At 52.9% G+C, this 21668-nt stretch overlaps 1 protein-coding gene across 1 annotated transcript; it reads left to right on the top strand.

Moving 5' to 3' along the window:
• The first annotated feature begins 1094 nt into the window (after positions 1-1094).
• LOC142003814 (synaptophysin-like protein 1) lies at positions 1095-20261 on the top strand. The gene is made up of 6 exons (XM_074981107.1): positions 1095-1138; positions 1424-1495; positions 11877-11995; positions 13882-14086; positions 15845-16033; positions 17547-20261. Exons 1-6 carry the CDS (start codon positions 1121-1123, stop codon positions 17670-17672), a joined length of 729 nt encoding a protein of 242 aa, XP_074837208.1. The 5' UTR covers positions 1095-1120; the 3' UTR covers positions 17673-20261.
• Positions 20262-21668: the final 1407 nt, after the last annotated feature.

Below are 21668 nucleotides of genomic sequence, written 5' to 3'. Positions count from 1 at the left end.
TCCACAGGTTGACTGTGCGCTGTGTGAAAAAGAACTTTTTTTTATTAGTTTTAAACCTGCTGCCCATTAATTAATTACCATGTAAGTAGTTAACAGCAACTGGCAATCGATTAATACCAGGAGGAGGGGGGAGGGATTTGCCCTCTGTTGTGGCAGACACAGCCAGCCCTGTTAAGGGTGAAAAAGGAGGTGAGGGCCCTCTAAGCTGCGCCTTCAAAACAAGCTCCTCCCATCAGAGAATAAGAGTCCAACTGTTTATATTCCCAGGGTGTGGCTCTGGAGTCAGGGTTGGCCGGGGGAGCCCCCCCCCCCCAGCAAGGGCTCTCTACAGACTCAGGCAGCGACAATGACATTGGGGCAGTGACCCTCTAGGCCTGTGTACCTGCCCTGCGGGTTCCTTTGCCCCCAGATATGCCCTGGCTGGAGGGTCTCAGCCCAGCCCTATCCCTGCAGGCCGGGCACAGTGGGAATTTTGTGTAGTATTGTTCTTTGTCACTGTATTGCTGGGGAGTACTGGTCAGGTGAAATCTGCAGGGTGTGGGGGAGTGGGGGCACTGGCTGAGGGTGCAAGGCTGGGGGGATGCGGTTGTTGCAGAGCTGAGGGAGGAGGCCACACACGAACCCCAGGTGTTCAGGACCAGAATTGGATCCTGTTGGGTGGGGCAAATTGGGGCTCTGCGGGGGGGGAGGGGGCACAGCGAGGTTCTGGGATGGCTGTGTAATCTTGGGGGGCCTGCCCCACTTCAGGGGGACAGAGCGAGATCTTGCGGGGGAGCTGCCCCACTGCAGGGGGGAACAGCGGGATCATGGGGGGCTGCCCCATGGCAGGGGCACAGAGAAAGATCTTGGGGGGAGCTGCCCCATAGCAGGGGGACACAGCGGGATCATGGGGGGCTGCCCCACTGCAGGGGCGCAGAGCGAGATCTTGCGGGGGAGCTGCCCCATAGCAGGGGGGCACAGCGTGATTTTGCCGCCGGGAGCCCGATGCGGGTCTCCCGGAAAGCCGGGGCCTTGCACGCGGATATGCAAATAAGCTCATTAGCTCAGCCCCAGGCGGCGCACGGGGGGCAGCGTAACGTGGAGAGGAGGTGACGTCATCACGCGCGCGGGTGTCCGGGGAATGGAGCGCGTGAGCCAGGTATGCGCTGCAGGGCCCCCGCCCCGCCTCTGCGAGTTCCCCCCACTGACCGTCCCCCGGGACCCCGCCTGACCTCTCATTGCAGCCTCCCCGTCCCTCCCACCAACCCCCAGCCCCTCCCCTTGCCAGCCTCCCCTTAACCCGCCTGCACCCCTCTTGCAGCCTCTTCCCCCAACACCCCCAGTCCCTCCCCTAGCAGCCTCTCTCCACCCCCTCCCCACCCCCAGCCCCACCCATTGCAAACTTCCGCCCCCTCGCCTGACGCCTCCTGTGGCCTCTCCCCAGAAAATGTCCGGCCTCCAGCTCAACCTGGGCCCGCTGAAGGAGCCGCTGGGGTTCATCAAGGTCCTGGAGTGGGTGAGTGCTGGGGGAGGGGTGCAGGTGAGGGGAGTGTGCAGAAGCCGGGGGGGTTGGGTTGCAGGAGTGGTAGTACATGGGGTAGTGGCTGCAGGTGAGGGTTGTGTGTGGGGGTGTGGGTCAGCAGTGGGGTGCTGGGTTCCAGGGCTGGAGGGTTACCGGGTGCTGGTGGAGGGGCAAGGGGTATGGGGGTGGTGCTGGTGGTTGTGAGTAGAGGCTGTGGGTGAGGGGTGTGTGTGTAGGGGGTGGGGAGGAGGTGCTGAGTGCAGGGAGGGGCTAGAGCAAAGGATGGGGGGCACTGGGTGCATGTGAACACGTGGGAATTTGGGCATGTCTGTAGTAGCTGGAGGGGGGCAGGGCAGAGGCGAGGGGACAGTGGGAGGTTGGGTGCGTGGGAATTAGCGAGGGGTGGGGGTGCCAGTGATTGGGGTATTGTCTGCAGGTGATGGGGGCGTGTGTGCATGCAGAGGTGGGGAGGGGTTGCTGGATGTGGGGGGGGAGTGAGGAGCAGTGTGGTGCTGACAAGGACAGGTGGTCCAAGGGTTTTGGGCACATGGGAAGTGGTGGGCATAGGGGGTACCAATGTTCGGGGTGGGGGCTGGGGCCATGGGGCAGGGGTGTGGGTGGGGCAGACAGCAAGACGGGGAATAGGGAGGGCAGGGGGTCAGGGTGCGGCGGGGGTGACCCATGAGGTGGGGAGAAGCGAGGGAAGCTGTCACTCCATTCTGTCAACACCAGCAGGATCACGACCTGGATGTGGCCATTGCTAGTTCTTGCTATGAGTCGCTTGCAGATGTCTTCTGGATTTGGGGCATAAACCCCTGCGTTGCCCAGGGCCAGTCACCATGAGATTGGGGCCCGGTCCTGCTAGCCACTGCACATATACACAGTGAGAGACCCACCTTCCCCTGGCTGGGATCAGAGCCCCACTGTGCCAGGGAGCGACCGAACACACACACACACACACACACACACACACACACACACACACACACACACACACACACACACACACACACACACACACACACACACACACACACACACACACACACACACACACACACCTTGCTACAAAGAGCTCCCTGTGCGAATAGACAAGGAGACTGAGGCACGCTGCGACAAAGGGAGTTATCTAAGGTCAATCAGCATGTCTGTGGCAGAGTCAAGGATAGAACCCAGGAGTCCTGGCTGCCAGACCCCCCTCCTCACTCCAACCACTAGATTTCACTCTCCTTCCTGAGCTGGGGAATAAACCCAGGCCTGGCTCCCTGCCCTGCCAATTTCTAACCCATTAACCCACATTTTGCCGGACAGAGGACTTTTTTGAGCACTCTCCAGAGACTTCAGCTCATTCCCCTGTGCACTGATGCTAGTGTGCCATTTACACAAGTGCTGGCTGTGCACGGACGTGACTTTGGGGCTGTACTGCCTTCCCTGAGCTGGGTAGAGAACCCAGGTGTGTCCTGCCTCTCATTCCAACCCCTTCTCTGCTGGGCCATGCCAGCCTGTCCTTGTGTACCTTCATTAGTGCCAGCCTGAGGACTGCAGAGAGGAGTTGGCGATCGCAAAGGGGGCCACAGAGCTGGCTTAGATTTGCTGGGGCCGAAGCCCTGGAGCTGGAGTTTGGTCCCCCTGCCCAGAGAGGTGGGGCTTGGGCCCCCTGACTCAGGGCAGTGGGGCTGAGACAGGCTCATGCTTTGGTCCCCTTCCTGGCTTTGTGAAATAACTTTTGGTTGCAGTGCAAAAAAGTTTGAAAGCCAGTGGGGAGTTATCGGGGGGAGGGGAAGCACAAAGGGTCACCTGCCCCCAAACCCTGGGAGGGGAGGGGCAAGGAACAGATGACGTGGGTCATCCTGGGCCCCGCACCCTCGAGGGATGGCTGTGCCCGAGGCTGGGGATGACGCAGGAGGAGTCACGTAGCTGGCAGCACCCTTGTGCCCTGCCAGCAGTCACCTATGACCCCTGCTGTAGTGGGAGTTGTGGCTGTTGGTGGATTGCTGGTGGTTTACTACGACTGGGTGTTAAAGCAGCAGAGCTGGTCAAGGGCAGTGCTGGGGCTGGTGGCAGGGAGTAGCTGGGCTCTTCCACCACTGTGGTCATTTGCTGTGAACCCCAGATACGGGCTGGGTTCCCTCGTTATTTCCATCCATGGATGGAATAAATTTTATGGACTTGAAGTATGTGCTGATGTGCACCACCCATAGAAACACAGTCTGCTGGCTGTGGGTGCTCGTTAATCAGCTGGGCAGCACCTGAACCTCTTGGGCAGCTGCCCAAGCACTCGGCTTACAGGGAACACCATCTAGGAGCTGGGGTTCCCGGGGTCTAGTCCCAGTTCTGGGGAGTGGGGTGCACAGGGACAGTTTTCAATCTTTCCTCCCCAGTTTGCCATCTTAAGTGTTTTAAAACATCCCCAAAACCCCCAGATTGTCCCTGGAGGTCGTCCAATTGAGGCCAAAGCTGGGTGATTTTCCTGCTGCCCCCCGAGTTAAGAACATAACAGCCTGAACTGGGTCAGACCAAAAGTCCATACAGCCCAGGGTCCTTTCTCTTGCCAGTGACCAGTGCCAGTTGTTCTCCCCCATCCACTGATGTTGGTGCGTTCCCCAAGGCTGAGAACACGTCCCTGTTATGCTAGGGGCTGTACAGACCCTGGAATAGAAAGACACACTTCTTCCTGGAGCCTTCCTCTAGCCTGAGATTGCCTGTCTACATCCCAAATCGTTTGCCAGTGGCCGGTGCCAGTTGTTCTTCCCCATCCAATGATGATGGTGCGTTACCCAAGACCGAGAACACGTCCCTGTTACGCTAGGTGCTGTACAGACCCTGGAACAGAAAAACACACTTCTTCCCAGAGCCTGCCTGTAGCCTGAGATTGCCCATCTGCATCCCAAACCATTTGCCTGCCCACCATATCTCTGCTCACTGATTTGACAGCTTTGGGGCTTTTCGATCATGAAATTGTAGCCTCTTTAGAGGTCTGTGCAGCATTCAGCAGGGGAGGGGGTTTCCCTACCCATTTCTCCTGGGTTATTTTCTGCCTTGGTGCTGGGAGTCAAAATACATGTCACATAGACCTGGATGAGACCTTAAGAGGTCATGAAGTCCAGTCCCCTGCCCTCACAGAGGACCTATCACCATCCTGAAAGATTTTTTTTTTTTTAATCTAACCTGCTCCAGAACCTTGAAAGGCCACTTCAAGGATTGAACTCACAACCCTGTGGCTGTGTCTACACTTGCATTCCTCTTTCGAAAGATGTATGCAAATGAGGTCAATTGAAAATGCAAATGAGGTATAAATTTGCACATCTGACACCTTATTTGCATATTCTTATTTCAAAATAGCTTCTTTCGAAAGAAGAAAACCAGTGTAGACACTGCTCTTTCGAGAGTAAACCCCATCTTCGAAAGAATGCTTCTTCCCTTTTTCTGATGGGAAGAAGGAGTCTTTCGAAGACAGGGTTTGCTTTTGAAAGAGCCCCGTCTACACTGGTTTTCTTTGTTTGAAAGAAGCTATTTTGAAATAAGAATATGCAAATTTGTACCGAATTTCCCTTTTTGATTTACCTCATTTGCATACCTCTTTCAAAAGAAGAATACAAGTGTAGACGCAGCCTGTGCCAGCAAGGCCAGTGCTCTAACCACTAAGCTGTCCCTTCCCCAGCTAGCTGCTGTGTTCTCCCAGGGCCTGATGGCAGCTGAGAGCGATGTTATATCCATGCACGGAACGACTTTTGTTATGTGGGAGACACAGGACGATATGTCTGGCACGTCCACCTCCGTATTGCTACTCACAGCAGAATTCATTCCGCACACGGCCGGGGTGGGGCAGAGGGGATGAGAGAAGGGGCTGGGGGTGAGGGTTCTTGAGTGGGTTCGGGGATGAGCGATCTGGGGTGCAGGTTGCCTTTTGGGGGTGAAGTCTGCCCCAGCCATCTCTTGCCACCGCAGCTCTGGGCCAGATGAGATGTGCTTCTGACCTGGCTTCAGCAGCTCTAGTGGGGCCACGCTGGGGGGTGTCACTCCACGGCTGCGGCATGGGCTGGGCTGGGTGAGGGTCAGAGTGCCTCTACCCCAGCAGTGGCAAACCCTCAGCTCCTGCAGGAATCTTAACGGGCAGCGTAGAGGGAACTGGGCCTGAGAGGGACAGTTGGCTTCAGTTCCCTGTCTGTCTCCTGCCGCGTTGGAGCCGCTGCACACTCAGGAGGAAGGGGAAAGGCCCCCATGAGGTAGAAAAGTTGCATGTCAGGTCTGGGCCAATCGCCCCTTTGGGGCGTCCGGGGAAGAGGAGCAGAGCCAGACCTGCTGCTCTGAGCAGCGCCGGCCTCGTCCAAGCCACCGTCGGCCTCCCCGAATCCTGAGACTGGTGTAAAAACTCACACGAGTGACTCGCAGCGAGGCTGAATCCCTGGGACTGGGTGTTTTCAAGGGGAAGGTTGGGGCTGTCTCCTGACTCCTGGAGCTGGAGATTTGTGACCACGCAGCTCCCGCCCCCCCACGCAGAGAATGGTGTTGGGAATGTCGCTGGAGGGGGCAGAGTTGTCATTTTGCTGATCGCAGCCCTCCATCCTCCCCCGTCATAACTGAGCTGAGTCGAGGGTGTCTGTGTAGCGCTCGGCAGGGCAGGAATCCCGTTATCTGCCAGGGCTGGGAGCTGCGAGTCAAGGGAGGGCAGGGCCATGAGACCACCTGGCTGAGCAAAGCCCCTGTATGGAAGGCAGCAGCTGGGCTCACCGTGCTCTCAGGGCCCCCGACTCCGCCCTGCTCTGCCCAGCCTGCTGGAAATAAGAGCCAGCAATGTCCAGTCACTACCGTGCCTGGTCTGTTCAGCGCCCACCGTGATCCCGCCTGTATTTCCCCCCCCGAGCGGAATGAATTTTGTGACGTGCAACGCACGCCTTCACATTGGTGCTTGTCACAAAAGTCATGTGGTGGGGGTGGGGCCTGGGGTGCGGCGTGTGCGAGGGGGCTCAGGCTGGGAGCAGAGGACTGGGGAGCCGGGGGTGTGAGGGCTCTGGGATGGAGTCAGGGCTGAGAGGTTTGGGGCACAAGGAGGTGGTGCTGAATCTGAGGGCTCAGGAGTGGGGCAGGGGATTGGGATGCAGGGGTGTGAGGGCTCTGGCTGGGGGTGTGGGCTCTGGGGTGGAGTCAGGGCTGAGGGGCTTAGGGTGGGTCAGATTTGGGGTGTGGGGATGAGGGGCTTGGGGTGCAGGAGGGAGCTCCACACTGGAGAGGGGCTCAGAGCTGGGAGCTGGGGTACAAGCTCTGGCTGGGGGTGTGGGCTTTGGGGTGGGATGAGGGATGTGGGGTTTGGGGTGCAAGGCAGGTGGCTCTGAGTGGGGGGGGGCCTCAGGCTGGGGGAGGGGGTTTGGGCTTGGGCTTTCCTGGGCAGCAGCGCAGCATGGCAGGGACGAACAAGAGGCTCCACAGCCCTGTGGTCCCCCACCCAGAGCCGGCCTGTCCGCCCTGGCCACTCCCCTGCTGGGAGCATGGAGATCTTCCAGCTGTGGGAGGGGCCCCTCTCCCCGCCCACTGCTGCTCCCTCTGCCTGGGCCCAGCTGGCCCCCGCGGAGCTGTGCAATAGAGGGTGTGCAGCCTGGGCTGTGTGGAGACTGGGCCAAGCCCTGGCTCAGTCCTCCAGCCTGGGGCAGATCGTTTAGTCTGGTCCCTGCCTCGGTTTCCCCAGCAGCCAATAGCTGTACTGCAGACATGATGCTAGGCCCTGAACGCGTACAGCCAGAGGAGACCTGTCCCTGTCCAGCGGGGACCGGGCTGTCGGACAAAGGCCAGATCAGTGCCTAGACTGGGATCTTCCTCTGCTAACTGGCGCTGCTGGCTTCCGGCCCCAGAATGCTGGCATCTCTGGGTGCAGCTGGAAACCGTGCCCATGGGAAATCTGCGCTGTCTTCGCCTGTCTCTGCCCCACTGGGCTGGGCACAGCGGCTAGGAATGCCCCAGCTGCTGCTTAACGTGCTCCAGAAGGAAAAGACATTTGACTTTTTCCCACAGTGGAAAGTGGTCAAAATCCTCCCTCCCCCAGTGGAAAAATTGGGGCTCAGCCAGGGGAGGGGGTGTTGTTACAACACAGGGCATTTTTGGCAGGCAGGCCGTTTGCAACCCTCAAACGTTTGCATCATCAAACGCTCCCCGCCCATTGTGATCTGGGTTGGTTGCCAGCTTTTAGTGGCTGCTGCTTCCACTCTGCACTGGGTGTGAGAGGGGTGATGTGTCTGTCTTGGAGAGGCGAGGGGGAGAAGGAGATGGGTGGGGGTTGGGATTGGCCTCCCCAACCTTATGTGATAAAAATCCACTGGCCTTGTGCTTTCCCTTGCTCTGAGCCCCCTGTAAGCGCAGCTTCTCCTCTGGACTGGATTGTTCCGCCCAAAGCTGGGTGCAAAGGGGAGATGGAGGGGTCCGCACCTGGCATGGCAGGTCCCTGATCTCACTCAGGGATGGTCTGTGCCCTGTCCGGCATGACAGGGTCCCCCCCAATGTCGCTCGCGTGATCTGTGCTGTGTCTGACGTGGCGGGGTCCCCGAATGTCTTTCGGGGTGGTCTGCACAGTGCCAGGCGTGGTGGGGTCCCCCGATATCACTCAGGGACAGTGTGTGCGGTTTATGGCCTGGCGGGGTCCCCCCATCTTACTCCAGGATGGTCTGTGCAGTGCCTAGTATGGTGGGGACCCCCAAGGTCACTCATGGACGGTCTGTGTGGGGTATGGTCTTGTGGGGTCCCCCCAGTGTCACTCAGGGATGGTCTGTGCGGTGTACGGTGGCGTCCCCCCGATGTCGCTCAGGGACCGTGTATGCGGTGCCTGGCCTGGCGTGGTGTGGCGGGGTCCCCGATGTCACTCAGGGACAGTCAGCATGGTGCCCGGCATGGCGGGGTCCCCCCGGTGTCACTCAGGGATTGTCTTTGCGGTGCCCGGCCTGGCAGGGTCCCCACTCCATGTGCCATCCAACGTGATGCTCCCCCGACCTCCGGCAGGACGCAGGTGTGTGTCCGGCTCCCAGCATGACATTCCCCCACGCACCCAGTTGGGATCTGTGTAGTGCTGCGCCCGCTGCAGGGTGACCTAGCTACTAGCCTGGAAAGAACTACTGCTGAAAGCCTCCCGCCGGCTGGGATCACGGAGCCTGGCGCATGTCACAGCAGAGGCGTCTCTGTAATTGCTTCACTCAGCTTCCCTGGCTCTTAGCCAGGCCCAGTGTGGGTGAGGTCCCAGCCAGCTAAGCCATCCCACTCCCCGGCCACCACTGGCACATGGTACCAGGTTCAGCTTCGCAAGCTTTCTTAAGGGGGATGACGGCTGGCGGCTCCCCCACCGAGAGGGCCAAAGACTGACGCTGCTGTGTGCTCACGCCGCCTGGATTTGGCATCCGCTGCTCCTGTAGCAGCTATATCTGGCTCTGACCTTCGAGGCCCAGAGCCAGATCCCCCGGCCTTCTGTCCTGGGAGTACACACACAGGGTGATGATATGTTCACTTGGATTGCATTGCTCCTCCACTCTGGGGTGTCTGACAGCTGTGCAGGCAGGCTCTGGGAGAGTCAGAATGCTTTTCCTGGGGAAAATTTGGAAGTTGTTTCCAAAGACTTTTGTCTTGAGAATTTCATGGGAGAACCTGGTTGATTTTCCTGCTCCATGAGGTTCTGCTGTGGAGCACAGCCTGTGTTAAAAACGTTTGGATGTTGTTAAAAATCCAGTTAGCCAGACATGAAGGTGTTTAGTTTTCAAAAAAAGTGAACGAAAGTGTTTCCCAAGATCAGTTTTTTTGTGACTCAGACTAAGATTAACGAACGGATGTCATTTCCCCAAGCCACAAACGTTCTGTTCGCTGCAAAAAATGAAAAAATAAACCGAACAGTGCAAACATGCAGCTAAACCAATAACTTTTTAGGAGAAAACGTTTTCCTGAGAGCAGATTTTGGCAGAAAGGGTGGTTTTGAAAAGTAAAACTCAATTTGTAAAGCGAAAACAAGAACATTTTTAGTGCAAACCGCAAACCTTCACCTCAAAGTGCAAATTATGGGGTAAAAATGTTTTTTTTTTTTTAAATTAATAATGTTTACCGAGAATGGTTTTCAGTTGGAAGTTCCGATTTTAGAAACACTCAATTTTTTAAACACTAATGTGTTTACTTTTTGTTTTTGTTTTTGTGTGTAGACTAAACCCGACCATTTTTGTGACATGTTTGGTGGGGGAAGGTGTTAGATTTTTTTTTTGCGAACAAAATAAAAACTTTACGTTTTCCATAGTACTGAGAAGTTTCAGAGGGGTAGCCATGTTAGCCTTGTAACTTGAAAAACAACAAGCAGTCCTCCGGCACCTTAAAGATTAACACATTTATTAGATCATGAGCTTTAGTTGGCAAAACCCACTTCGTCACATGAGTTGGAATGGAATTTACAGAATCCAGGGCGTATGTACAGCAGTAAAATACAAATGACATTACCTGTTAGTAGGACAAGTTAATGAAGCAAATTAAGCTGGATGTGTTTCATTCATAGCGTGTGAAGTAGATTTGCGAAAACCAAGGGCGGTTCTACAGGTTGAACCTCTCTAATCTGGCACTCTTGGGACATGGACTGGTGCTGGATAAGAGAATTTGCCGGACCAGAGGAGGTCAATATTGTCTAGCACATCACGAACACTTCCAGTGCTGACTGGGCTCTTAGAAGACATTAGGGGTAAATTCCAGCTAACGAACAGCCCAGAACGCTGAGAGCCAGAACTGGGGGCTGGAAACAAATTTTATGGGACTGTGAGAAACTTGGGCAGACCCAGTTGAAGTGGTTGCGTGGCTAAGTAAAATCATGCCAGGTTATGGATGTTGCTGGAGGAGAGTGTGCCAGACTAGAGAAGTTCAAGCTGTACTAAAGACAGGTAACTTCTTTTGTGTTTTGCTGCCACACTCTCTCTCTTTCTCTCTCTCCCTGCTGATTGTGTAATTTTCACGCCACTTCCATCTGATGAAGTGGGTTTTATCTGGGAAAGCTCCTGAACACTCTCATCTGGCAAACTCCATGATCTGGCATGATTTTAGGTAGCTGGGCAACTGCTTATCATGGGTGCGGCCAAATTTTCTGCGGTCCCACAAAGTTTATTTACATCCACCAGCCCTGGCTGTGTGTGTTCTGGGCTGTTCTTTAGCTGGAATTTACCCCTAATTGTCTTCTAAGAGCCCAGTCAGCAGTGGAAGTGTTGGTAATGTGCTAGACAGTATTGACCTCCCCTGGGCCGGCAAATTCTCTCATCCAGCACTGGTCAGGTCCCGAGGGTGCCAGATTAGAGAGGTTCACCCTGTAGTAGTGGGAGTAATCCCCTACTGGAACAAGTTGTGAATGGTCGTGGTAGGTTTTCTTCCACTGACCATTTTAAAATGAAGTCTGGGTGTTTTTCTAACGTCCGTGCTCTTGGGGTTATTGTGGGGCAGTTCTTTGGCTTCTGTTAGACAGGAAGTCAAACAAGATGATCACAGGGGTCCCTTCTGGCTTTGGAATCTGTGAATCATTATTGTTTCTAAGCAGAAATATCATTTTCATGGTGGGGGAAAATGTTTTGAGGAAAATAGTTCAATCACCATAAATCTGCTGGGAAACAGCCAGAAAAGAATTGGTTCTCAAGCTGTGGGTAACCTCCTCCTCCTGTTTGTCGCTAGCTTGTGAACGGGCACAGAGAATGAGCAGTAGCTCAGGAATTAGATGGGGCCAGGTCCCCAGCTGGCATGAGTCAGCTGCCATTCTGTTGCAGGGATAGGTTGGTGGTTTGTGCATTGGCCTGCTAAACCCAGCGTTGTGAGCTCAGCCTTTGAGGGGGCCATTTAGGGATCTGTGGCAAATGGGGGTGGGGAAGGATGTTGCTTGGTCCTGCCAAGAGGGTAGGGGTCTGGGCTCAATGACCTCCCAAGGTCCTTTCCACCTCTTATGAGATGTGTGTTTCCATATATTATTTTTATTATCCCTTAGCTCATGATCTGACCTCTTCGGGTTTCAGTTTTAAGTAGATCCATTTTCAACGGGCTGGGTGACAGCAGGAATTGACCTTGTTCCGATTAAAATCGTGGTGAGAGTGACTGTCTCATACCAGCCCAGCTGCTGTTCCACTGGGCGAATGATGGCAGGGAGCCCCGGGATCAGAGGATCACATACACCGCTGGTGTTTCTTAACGGGATTGTTCTCATGCTGGCGGGAATGTCTGTGTTGAGCATGAAATGGAGCTGGGGCATTGAGAAGTTCGGGGCCAGCTCGACCAACAGATAGGGGCTGGATGCAGAAATGTTTAGGAGCAGATCTCAGGCCTGGAGGACAGGTTAGATGGGCCTGAATTCTAGCCTTGAAGTCTCAGACTTTAACACTGTCTCTCTGCGTATCTCTAGATCTTCTCCATCTTTGCTTTCGCCACCTGTGGTGGGTACAGTGGCTATACCTCCATTAAAGTCAGCTGTACGGGTGGTAATAATGAGACCCTCGAAGCGGAGTTTGGCTATCCCTTCCGGTGAGTGCAGCCCCGGGCGGGCGAAGGGCTGAATGTGTGCTCACAGTGGGATTCAACGGCCAACAGGGCTGATACAGCGTGGGGACATGTAAACCCAGGGAGGTCATTGTACCTGCAACGCCGGCTGCGATCCCGTAGCCAGTCCTGATTCCTGCAGTTCCAGGACTTTGGTGTTCCCAGGAATTAGTTCAGGGCCATGCTCTGGCCAGTGTGACGCAGGAAGGCTGGCTGGCTGATCACAGGGGACCCTCATGAATCGTTCCCACATGAATCTTTCTTCCTCCTCTTCCTCCATGCGTTCTCCCAGCCTCTGGGATCAAACCACTGGCTAAAGATCATGGGTTGTTGTTAACAAGCAGCCAACGTCAGTCTGGGTTTGTCCTCCTCCTGCTATTTTAGCTTCCAGGGGTCTCATTTCCTACCCCGCATAGCCTGCTACCATGAAGACGAGAAGAGTCCTCTGAGTGGAGATTCCGATGATTCCAGGAGCTGGGGTGGAAGGACAAGCCCCGACTATCATGAGATGCGCAGTTGGATCTAAAGGGTTGTGTCAGTGGTACAAAATAATGTCCCTCCCCAATGCCAAACTGAGGGTGCTGGAGACTGCACCCAGCTCTGCGGGGTGGCTTGTCAAACAAGACATTAGCCCTATGTCTACACAAGCCCCTTCCTTGCAGAAGGGGCGTGTTAATGAGCGGGTTCAAAATATGCTAATGAGGTGCTGCTATGAATATGCAGCACCTCATTAGCATAATGGCAGCCATGGCAATTCGAAATTGCGGCTTTTGGATTGCACGCTGACCGTGGAGATGGGGACCTTCCGAATGGAACCCCCTGTTTTCGAAAGCCCTTTCTTCTGATCTGGTGTTAGGAAGAAGGGGCTTTCGAAAATGGGGGGGTCCTTTCAGAAGGTCCCATCTCCATGGGCGGCACACGATTTAGAAGGTCACACTTTTGAATCGCTGCGGCCACCATTATGCTAATGAGGCACTGCATATTCATAGAAGCACTTCATTAGCATATTTCAAACCCGCTCATTAACATGCACCTTCTGAAAAGAAGGGGCTTGTGTATACACAGAGTAGGAGTGCAAGGGGGGCTCAGAGAAGAGTGAAGGGCATAGATAACCTGCCTGAGTTAAAGGAACTTGATGTAGTAAGTTTTTTCTAGAGATGATTCAGAGGGAAGCTATCCCTGGACTGTCAAAATCTCCCTAGGGAGCAGAGGACTTTTTAATCCAGGTGACAAAAGCAGAGCAAGAACCAGGACTGGGGGATGCAGCTAGACTGGAAGTAAGATGGGAGCAAATTCTTAACGAGGAGGAGAATTAGCCTTTGGAATGACTGTCCCAGGGTGGGATGGATTCTAAAGCCAATGAGTCTCTCCGAGACCTGGCATCTCTCCTTGAAAGCGCCCTTCTAGCTCCACCATCAGATATGGACTTGAAATCTACCAAGGGGCAGATTTGGGAGTTATAGCTCAGTGGTTTGAGCATTTGCCTGCTAAACTCAGGGTTGTGAGCTCAATCCTTGAGGAGGCCATTTAGGGTTTGGGGCAAATAGATATCGGGGATGTTGCTTGGCCCTGCCAAGAGGGGAGTGGACTAGATTAGGTGACCTCCCAAGGTCCGTTCTAGGAGATGACATCTCCATTATTTTATTTTTAAGGGGATGTGTACGAGTGGGTGGAGTTAAGGGTGCTCGGGTGCTCCACTCCCCAATCTGGCCTGGAGGCAGGGATCTCTGAAGTAGTTTCTCTGTATTGGACTGTGCAGGAGGGCAGAGTTGATGGACAGAACTGACTCTTTCACCCCGAAAATGCAAAACTTTCTGTCACGCTGGTGTCAAGACAAAAGTCTTTGAGCTTCACTTTGTCTCCCTTTGCAGGCTGAACACGGTTATGTTCAAAAAACCGGATCCCTCCAAATGTAACAGGACGTGGTCTGATACTCATCTTGTGGGCGACTTCTCCTCCTCGTCCCAGTTCTTTGTCACCTTCGCTGTCTTCGTCTTTCTCTACTGCATGGCGGCACTGGTTCTGTACGTGGGATACCTGCACCTTTACCGCGGTGCGGGCAAGCTGCCCATGGTCGTAAGTGATGTGTAACTTTGCTCTGGCAGGGAAATTGGGGGTTGTGAGAGGAGAGAGAATGGGCCAGGCCTCCACTGGAGTCAGTGGGGTCAGATCCTAGCTGGGGTCAATGTGCTGGGACTCCATTAGAGTCAATGGAGTCAGATCCTAGCTGGTGTCTATGGGCCAGGGCTCCATTGGAGTCAATGGGGTCAGATCCCAGTTAGGGTCAGGGGCCGGGGCTATGTCTTGGCTCTAGTTAAGAGGCTGTGAGGCTGACCTTTGGCGCAAGGCCCTGGCTCTGCGGTGACATGTGTACCAAAACTCTCGGCTGTGGCAGGCAGAGGGGCTGCAAGTGGGTAAAGATGGTTGTTAGCTGATAAACAGTTGCCCCTTTTCTCTTCTCTCCCTGCTGCGTCGGCTCCCCAGAGGGCTGGGAAATGCGGTAAGTGGCTGGGTGTCTTTTGCTGGTCTCGCATTGGTGCGGACCTGCCTGTTGGACAACTTTTTCAAGGGTAATGGCAAAGCCTGGCTTCCAAGCGTGATGTGAGGGGCTTAATGGGGTGGGGAAAGCCAAAATAGACATTACATCCCCCCAAGCTCTGATGTGTCCCCCAGATGGAGGGTGGCAAGCTCGGTGGGATGCTCTCTTCAGCTCCCGGCATTCTCCGATGCAGCTAATGTTGCAGCAAAGGCAGGGTTTGCCAGGAATAGCCTCCCTTAGCGAGGAAAGGGGTGAGCTTAATGGTTAGAGAGAACAAGCTGGAAGGCAGGAGACCAGATTTCAACACTCAGCTCTGGATAGAGTTTGGATATGTCACGGTCCTGTTCCATGCCTCAGTTTCCCTGTCTGCAGCATGGGGTGAAGATCATTCTGTTGTCTGTTGACATTGTAAGTTCTTCGGGATACAGCTTGTCTCGGGAGCGCTTGACACAATGGGGCCGTGATCTGAGCTGGGGCAGGGCCTGTCTCTGGTTTTATCCAGGCATCACCTGCTGCAGTGGAGCCCTGATATGACCTGGGGCAGAGCTTGTCTCTGAGTCTGGGCAGTGCCTGGCACAATGGGGCCCTGATCTCAGCTGGATCCTTTGGATGGTGCCGTAACAATACTTTAGGAATAGTGCTGCTGAGACAGGGTTAATTTAATCACTTCACTTCTGTCAGCAGCTGAAGCATTTGCAGCAAGTGGCATTTTCAGTCCAGCTTAGGGCCTCCCTTAGAGGCTCGATCTCCTTGGGAAATTCTGTGACTTGAGATCCATTGGGAACCCCGGCCCGATGCCAGAGTCCGGACCCTGGGCAGCGTGCATGTAGCTTGTACGTGTAGGTCCCCCTCCCGCGTCACAGTGCCAGCTCCGGCTGCTCTCCTGGGCTACTTGTGGGAATGCCTTGGAATCCTCCTGGCGCTGTCCAGAGAGGACCAGATCCCAGCTGGGGTCAATGGGCCATAGTTCTGTTGGTGTCCCAGGGACTAGATCAGGGGTCTGTAAGCTGTGGCTCTTTAAGGACTTATCTGTGGCTCCAGATGCTGTAATTGCAGTTTAAAAACAAAACAAAAAGCAAAGCAAACAACCAAACCATTTTGGTTGTCAACTCCTGGGTCAGACCCTAGCTGGGGTCAATGGGCCACAGCTCCCTTGAAAGTCAGTGGGCTTGGGAATGGGCTTGGGAATGTCAGTGGGTTTGGGTATGTGCTTGGGAGTCTCTCCCCTCGGTTGTGTTCCTCTCTCCTGCTAACCTTGGGCTAGTAACTCCCCATCCCCTCTCCCCCTCATGCAGGACTTTGTGATCACTGTGGTGGTGGCGTTTCTCTGGCTGATCAGCACTTCGGCTTGGGCCAAAGCCCTGACTGATATCAAAGTGTCCACCGGGCCTGAGGTCATGTTGGCAACGAAGTTCTGCCATACTTCTGGAAATACCTGCCGGTTCGGTGGAGTCAGCAGCATGGGGTCACTCAACGTATCTGTGGTAGGTATAGTCAACCCCAGGGTTCCCTCTAAGTTTTGCCATCCGTGGGTAGAATAAATTTTATGTGCACCAAGACATGTGGATGTGTACCACCAACAGAAACACTTGCTGCCAGCTGGGGTTGCTCTGCTAATCAGCTGGGGGGCATGTGAATTTCTCCTGGGTGGCTACCCAAGCGCTCAGCTTACAAGGAACACTGGCTAGCACTCCCCTGCCTTGTGCTGCTGAGATGCGGGGTAGGGCATGCCTCTCTTGAACCAAAGGGGGCATTGTTTGCATTCTGTGCTTGGCTCAGATCCTGGGGATTTTGTCTACATGGGGACATGCAGGAAAATGAATTTGAACGAAGCATCTAAAGTGGATTGGTTCCTGGAGGGCATTCATCAGTTGGAGAGGGTTCAGAGCTGGAGGGGAAAGGTGGTTGTAGCTCTAGGTTTGGCACTGTTGTGACCCGTATCTGGATCTGGTGTCTGTCATTGGAGAAGGGGGCTAATGAATCTGAGAGGGCTCAGAGAGGAGCCACAGGAATGATTAAAGGGTTGGAAAACCTGCCTGCCAGCGATAGACTGAAGGAGCTCAGTCTGTTCAAGGGAAGTGTGGTCCCAGTCCAACGGCACCTGCATGTGATCATGGGTTTTCCAGTCTGGCAGAGGGTAGTCTAACTAGATCTAGGGTCTGGAATTTGAAGGTACAGACAGAGTGGAGAAAAGTTGTACGTTATTAATGGTCAGAGGAATTTACCATTGGGCCACCGTTGGCTGTAGCTCCAGTGGAGTCAATGTATGGTGGATTCTCCATCACTGATGCTGTGGAATCCGGCTTGGGTGATCTTCTAATCGACCTGATGTCATGCAAATGGGAGTCAGTTTGGGGAAGTTCTCTGGCTAGTGTCAGACACGTGGCCAGACTAGGAGGTCACAGGTGTTTGTTCTGGTCTTAGAAGCTATCCGAGTGGGTTTGACTCCTGGTAAGTATGCAAATGTAGCAGCTCAGTCTGTGCTGTTTCTCCCAGGGAATATTCAGAGGAGGTTTATTCCCAATCTGTCAGCACCTTTGCAGGGAGGAGATTTTGGGGAGTAGACGGCTCTTTAACAAAGGCAGAGTGAAAACCGTCAGCTGGGGGATGAATCCAGACAGACCCAGATGGCAAAGAAGGGGTGAATTTTAGCCATGGAATGACTGCCCTGGTGATGGGATCAATTCTCCATCTCTTGGAGAATAAAACCTCCTCTGGAGCTCAGCCCACCAGATCTGGATTTGAAATCTACAAAGGGGGCAGAGTAGATGGCATGCAAGGGGGTGGAATTAAGGGTGCTCTAGCTCAGCTATCAGATCTGGGCTGCAGGAAGGAATCCCCAGGAAAGGTTCTCCATCCCAGAGCTCTGTAGCCGTCTGAGCTGGGTGGGCAGGAATGGTCCATATAGAGCTGGAGATGGCTTCTCCCAGCCGAACCAGAAGCTGACTCTGGAAACGAAGATATTTTGGCTAACCCCTCCTCCTCTGCACCCCTTAGGTTGTCGGCTTCCTGAACTTCATTCTGTGGGCAGGCAATGCTTGGTTTGTCTATAAGGAAACCAACTTGCACAATCCCCCGGATGCCCAAGCCCCTACAGCAGGCCACACTCCAGCTGGGATGTGAACAGCCCCAGTGCCAGGACGCACCAGCGCCACGCATGACCCCCCCTTGACGGCCACTTGGTGGGAATGCAGCTCGGCCGTCCTCGTTGTAGCCACCATTTCAACCAGCTGGGGGCGGAGGGAAATTGCAAATATAGCTCAGATCTCAAGGGCGAGCGGGTGCCTTTGAGTTTTGAAGGTTTAGTGAAGATCCAGGGTGTGGCGGTGGTGGGTTGGGTTGGGTTGTTTTTTTGTTTGTTTGTTTGTTTGTTTTTGGCTTTGTTGTACTGAAATACTACCCTTCTTTGTGGGAATGGCAGGCCGGCAAAATATCCGGAGCTAGGGCTCCGGTGCTGGCATGAGTCAGCAACGCTCCTGCTGAACCAAACAGCACTGTGGGCAGCAGATGGGTTTGGCCTAGCAAATGACCGGTAACAGAACATGTGATTGAGTTGCAAACTGGCCCAGAAAATGATCTGTTGGCCTGCTGTAATCAGGAGATCTGTGCTGATTGGCCTGCCTCTTGAGCCTGTCAGTATCAGGGTGCTCATGGCTGCAGAGTGCTGCTGTTTCCTTTCAGCCGATTGGCTGGCCCCACATTTCAGGAAGTGCGTTTTTTCCTTGTTTACCCCTCTGATGGGGAAGGGTTTGTATCTGGAGCTCATGGCGAGAGGCAGGGGGCAAAGCTGCCTTTGATATACACTACTCTCATTAGTACATGACACACAACGTCGTTTGTTCTGAAAACCTGCCTTAGCACCAGGCTGCTACTGTCACTGGACTGAACCAATTTTTCATTGCAAAGACGATCTTTGGAATCTTGGCATTCGCTCCCCCAGGACAAAGCCAGTTGGGAGTTTTTTTGACCACGTGTTTTTAATGTGGGCTGGAGAACCTGCCCTGAGGATTCATTCCGGCAGTCCAAATCTGATAGTCAAGCTACAATACCCTTAACGCCACCCTTCTCAATACCCTTTACTCTGCCCCCCTTTGTAGCTTTCAAACCCAGATTTAGTGGCTGCTGCTCTTCCCCCCCCCCCCCCCAAAAAAAAAACAAACAAACCAACCCCCAAAAAAGCATGCTGACTTGTCAAAACAAACTTTTTCAAGTCAGGAGATTTATCCAAACGGACCTGAACATGCCACCATCTCAGTTGGGAGGAATCTCCTGAGCTGGAGATTTAGATTTAGAGAGTTAGAAACTGTCCACACCTTCAGCATGAAAAAATGTGGGGGTTGAAGATGATGAGTTTGAGTTGAAGTTTTACAAAGAGTGGGCTTAAGAAGAGCTGAACTCAAAATGACACTTAAAATCACAGAAAGCAAATGCTTTTGACCCAACTGGAAACTTTCTGGATTTGTGGTTTGCCAGGATTGTTGAGATCTGGGTTATTTATCCCAATTCAGGACAGGAAAATTTGTTAATCTCAAAAATTCCCTCCATGCTCTATGTATCTGAACAGAGGTTTGTAGAACTCTGTTGCATTTTTATTTGTGGTTCAGTCACTTTTGTATAACTCCTCCTACACCATTAGCTTCTAGGCTTCCCCTCCAGTACTGTTGTTAGCAGTTATTTTCCCTGAAGTTTAAATGTCCCACCTAGCTGATTTGAAGGAGAGCTCTTGGCCCAGCCTCTCTGTTTGCAAGTACACTCTCCTTTGCATTTATCTCTGTTTTATACTGAATGATTGCTTCCAAGAGGTATGCCCTGTAGAACAAAAGCATGTTCTGTAATAACTCCATGTGAGTTCCAGTTTATACCTGAAGGAATCTGCTAACTATATTTTCTCATTAGCCGGGTATCACGCATTTGTGCGCAGAGTTAAAGGGATTCTATCTCAACCTACAGATCTGGGCTGGAGACAGAGATCTCTGTGGGTCATTCTCTGGCTTCTGCTATGCAGGTGGTCAGACAGGATGACTAGCTGAATTAAGAGCTGGTTAGAAAATGTTCCTCTAAATTGTTTTTCATCAGAATATGTGCTTTGAGCAAAACAGATTTTTTTTTCCTGAAATTGCAGGAATTTTTCTTACAACATTTAGGCTTAAAAAGTTAAAAATGGCAGGAGAATTTTGCAAATGTCCAAACCTCCTGTCTTGTCACATCGCAAAATTTCTATTCTTCATCTGCACCCTTGAAGTCATTTCTTTTTAAATGCACGCGAGAGTGAACAAATCTGCCAGGGGTCATAAGGAATCCTTGGAGGTGAGCCCAAAGAAGTTTAGCTCCCAGAATTTAGTTGCTGGAAGATTTAAAAATCTTGGCTGTTTGATTGAGATGGGGTGGGAGGTATTGAAAGTTTGAAAATTTTTGGAGGTGGAAACACACCAGTCATATCTTTCCCTCCTTCAAAAATTTTCAAACTTTCAGTACCTCCCCCCATCCCCTTCCAAAACCCAAGGTTTCCAAAACTTTCATGCAACCAAATTTGGCAGCGAGGACTGGTTGTTTTTTGGGATCGAGGTTTGAAGTTTGGCTTGAAGGTCCCGCCTGGTGCAAGCTGGGCCTGGCTTTTCATTTTTTTTATTTGCCTTTTTTCATATGAAACATTTGAGAAATATGTATGTCTTGTATGCCACTGACTTGATAATAAAAAACTCAGTTATCTCAGTGGAGTTGTTTGACCTCTTCTCCCACACCCCCACGGCCGATAGTCCTGGCTAGATCACAGGCACAGGCTGAGGTGTCCAGACGCCATGGTGATGGGAGCTAGATAAACCCTAGGGTACATCTACCCCAGTGTTTCTTAAACTATGTTCTGCAGAGTGCTGGTGTTTCATGAACAACTCGCAGATGGTTCACGAGCGTCTGACACGGATGGTATACATATTTTCTGTTATTAAAAACCAGATACAGTATTACTGTTTCATTGCTATGATACCTGATTAAATTGCTTCCTTTTGGTTTTGCTGGATATGTTTTTTGAAGAAAATTTTCATAGGTGTTCCACATAAAAAATGTTATCGTTTGGTGTTCCATGGTCTCAAAGCTTAAGAAACACTGATGTAGACTACCCGGTTGATCGACTCGTTCAGGGTCAGTCTTCTGGAGTTTGATTTTGTGCGCCTAGTGCAGACACGTGAAACCGACCTATCAGGGCAACAGTCGACCCCTGGACTCAATCTTGCGAGGATTAAAGGAGGTCTCCACCTCCCTCAGCGAGGCCGACCAGGTAAGCTATCGTAGATAAGTTGATTCCAGCTTCGCAAGTGCCATAGCTTGACTTGCATGCCTATGATTGCCTTTAAGGTCTAGTGTGGACCTGGCCTTAGCTGGTTCATTGAGGCTGGGTCTACCCTCGCAGTGGAAGATCGAACACTTAGGTACGATCTTCCAGGATTCCGTTTCACCCATTCCGGGGTCAGTGTAGATACCGGAACTCCTTGCAAGCTGCAGGGATTAAGGAATGCTGGTCGGAAGAACACTGCCATTGGCATTCTGTGGTGAGGACAGGGAAGAATTTCGACAGCTGCACAAACGATTTTTGGTGCACAATTAGCATACCTTGAATGTTGATGGCTGCTATTCAATTTTAGGTAAGTGTAGACGCAGCCTGAAAGCGAGCCCTGGAGGGATCTTTTCCCCACTAGGTGTAGTTTTGAAGGTGTATTTACGCATAGCAGAGGGCTGCAGGTTGGGGTTGATGAGCGGCTGTGGGTCAGTAGTGAGGGAGGGCACTGTTGGAGCTGAAGGGTGGGGAGCAGTGTTCCCCCGGATTTATCCCATTTAGGGGCAGAATAAATTTTACGTGCACAGAGGCAAATGTGGATGTGCACCACCAGTAAAAACCTGCTGCTGGCTGTGGGTGCTGTGCCAATTAGGTGGGAGGCACCTCAATCGTAGGCAGCTGCCTCAGAGCTAAGCTTACAAGATGGGGAGCCTGGGGCTGCGGCTCTGGAGGGAGGCCCCCTGGCAGAGCTGGGTGCAGGGGGAATGCAGGTCTGGGTTATCAAGGCTCTGGCTTCTTGCAGATGCAAGGGACACTGCGTGCTATGTGTCTGGTTCAAACAGCAGCTG

This window comes from Carettochelys insculpta, chromosome 30 (assembly GCF_033958435.1).
Source record: "Carettochelys insculpta isolate YL-2023 chromosome 30, ASM3395843v1, whole genome shotgun sequence".
NCBI classification, from domain to species: Eukaryota; Metazoa; Chordata; order Testudines; family Carettochelyidae; genus Carettochelys; species Carettochelys insculpta.
The sequence above is the reverse complement of the archived record's forward strand: the minus strand, read 5'-3'. Positions and strand labels throughout refer to the sequence as shown.

Excerpts from the sequence above, each read along its gene's own strand:
- LOC142003814 (XM_074981107.1), top strand. Across the intron at positions 11,996-13,881 it reads GAGTTTGGCTATCCCTTCCG|GCTGAACACGGTTATGTTCA; the intron begins GTGAGTGCAGCC and ends CTCCCTTTGCAG. Across the intron at positions 14,087-15,844 it reads CGGGCAAGCTGCCCATGGTC|GACTTTGTGATCACTGTGGT; the intron begins GTAAGTGATGTG and ends CCCCTCATGCAG.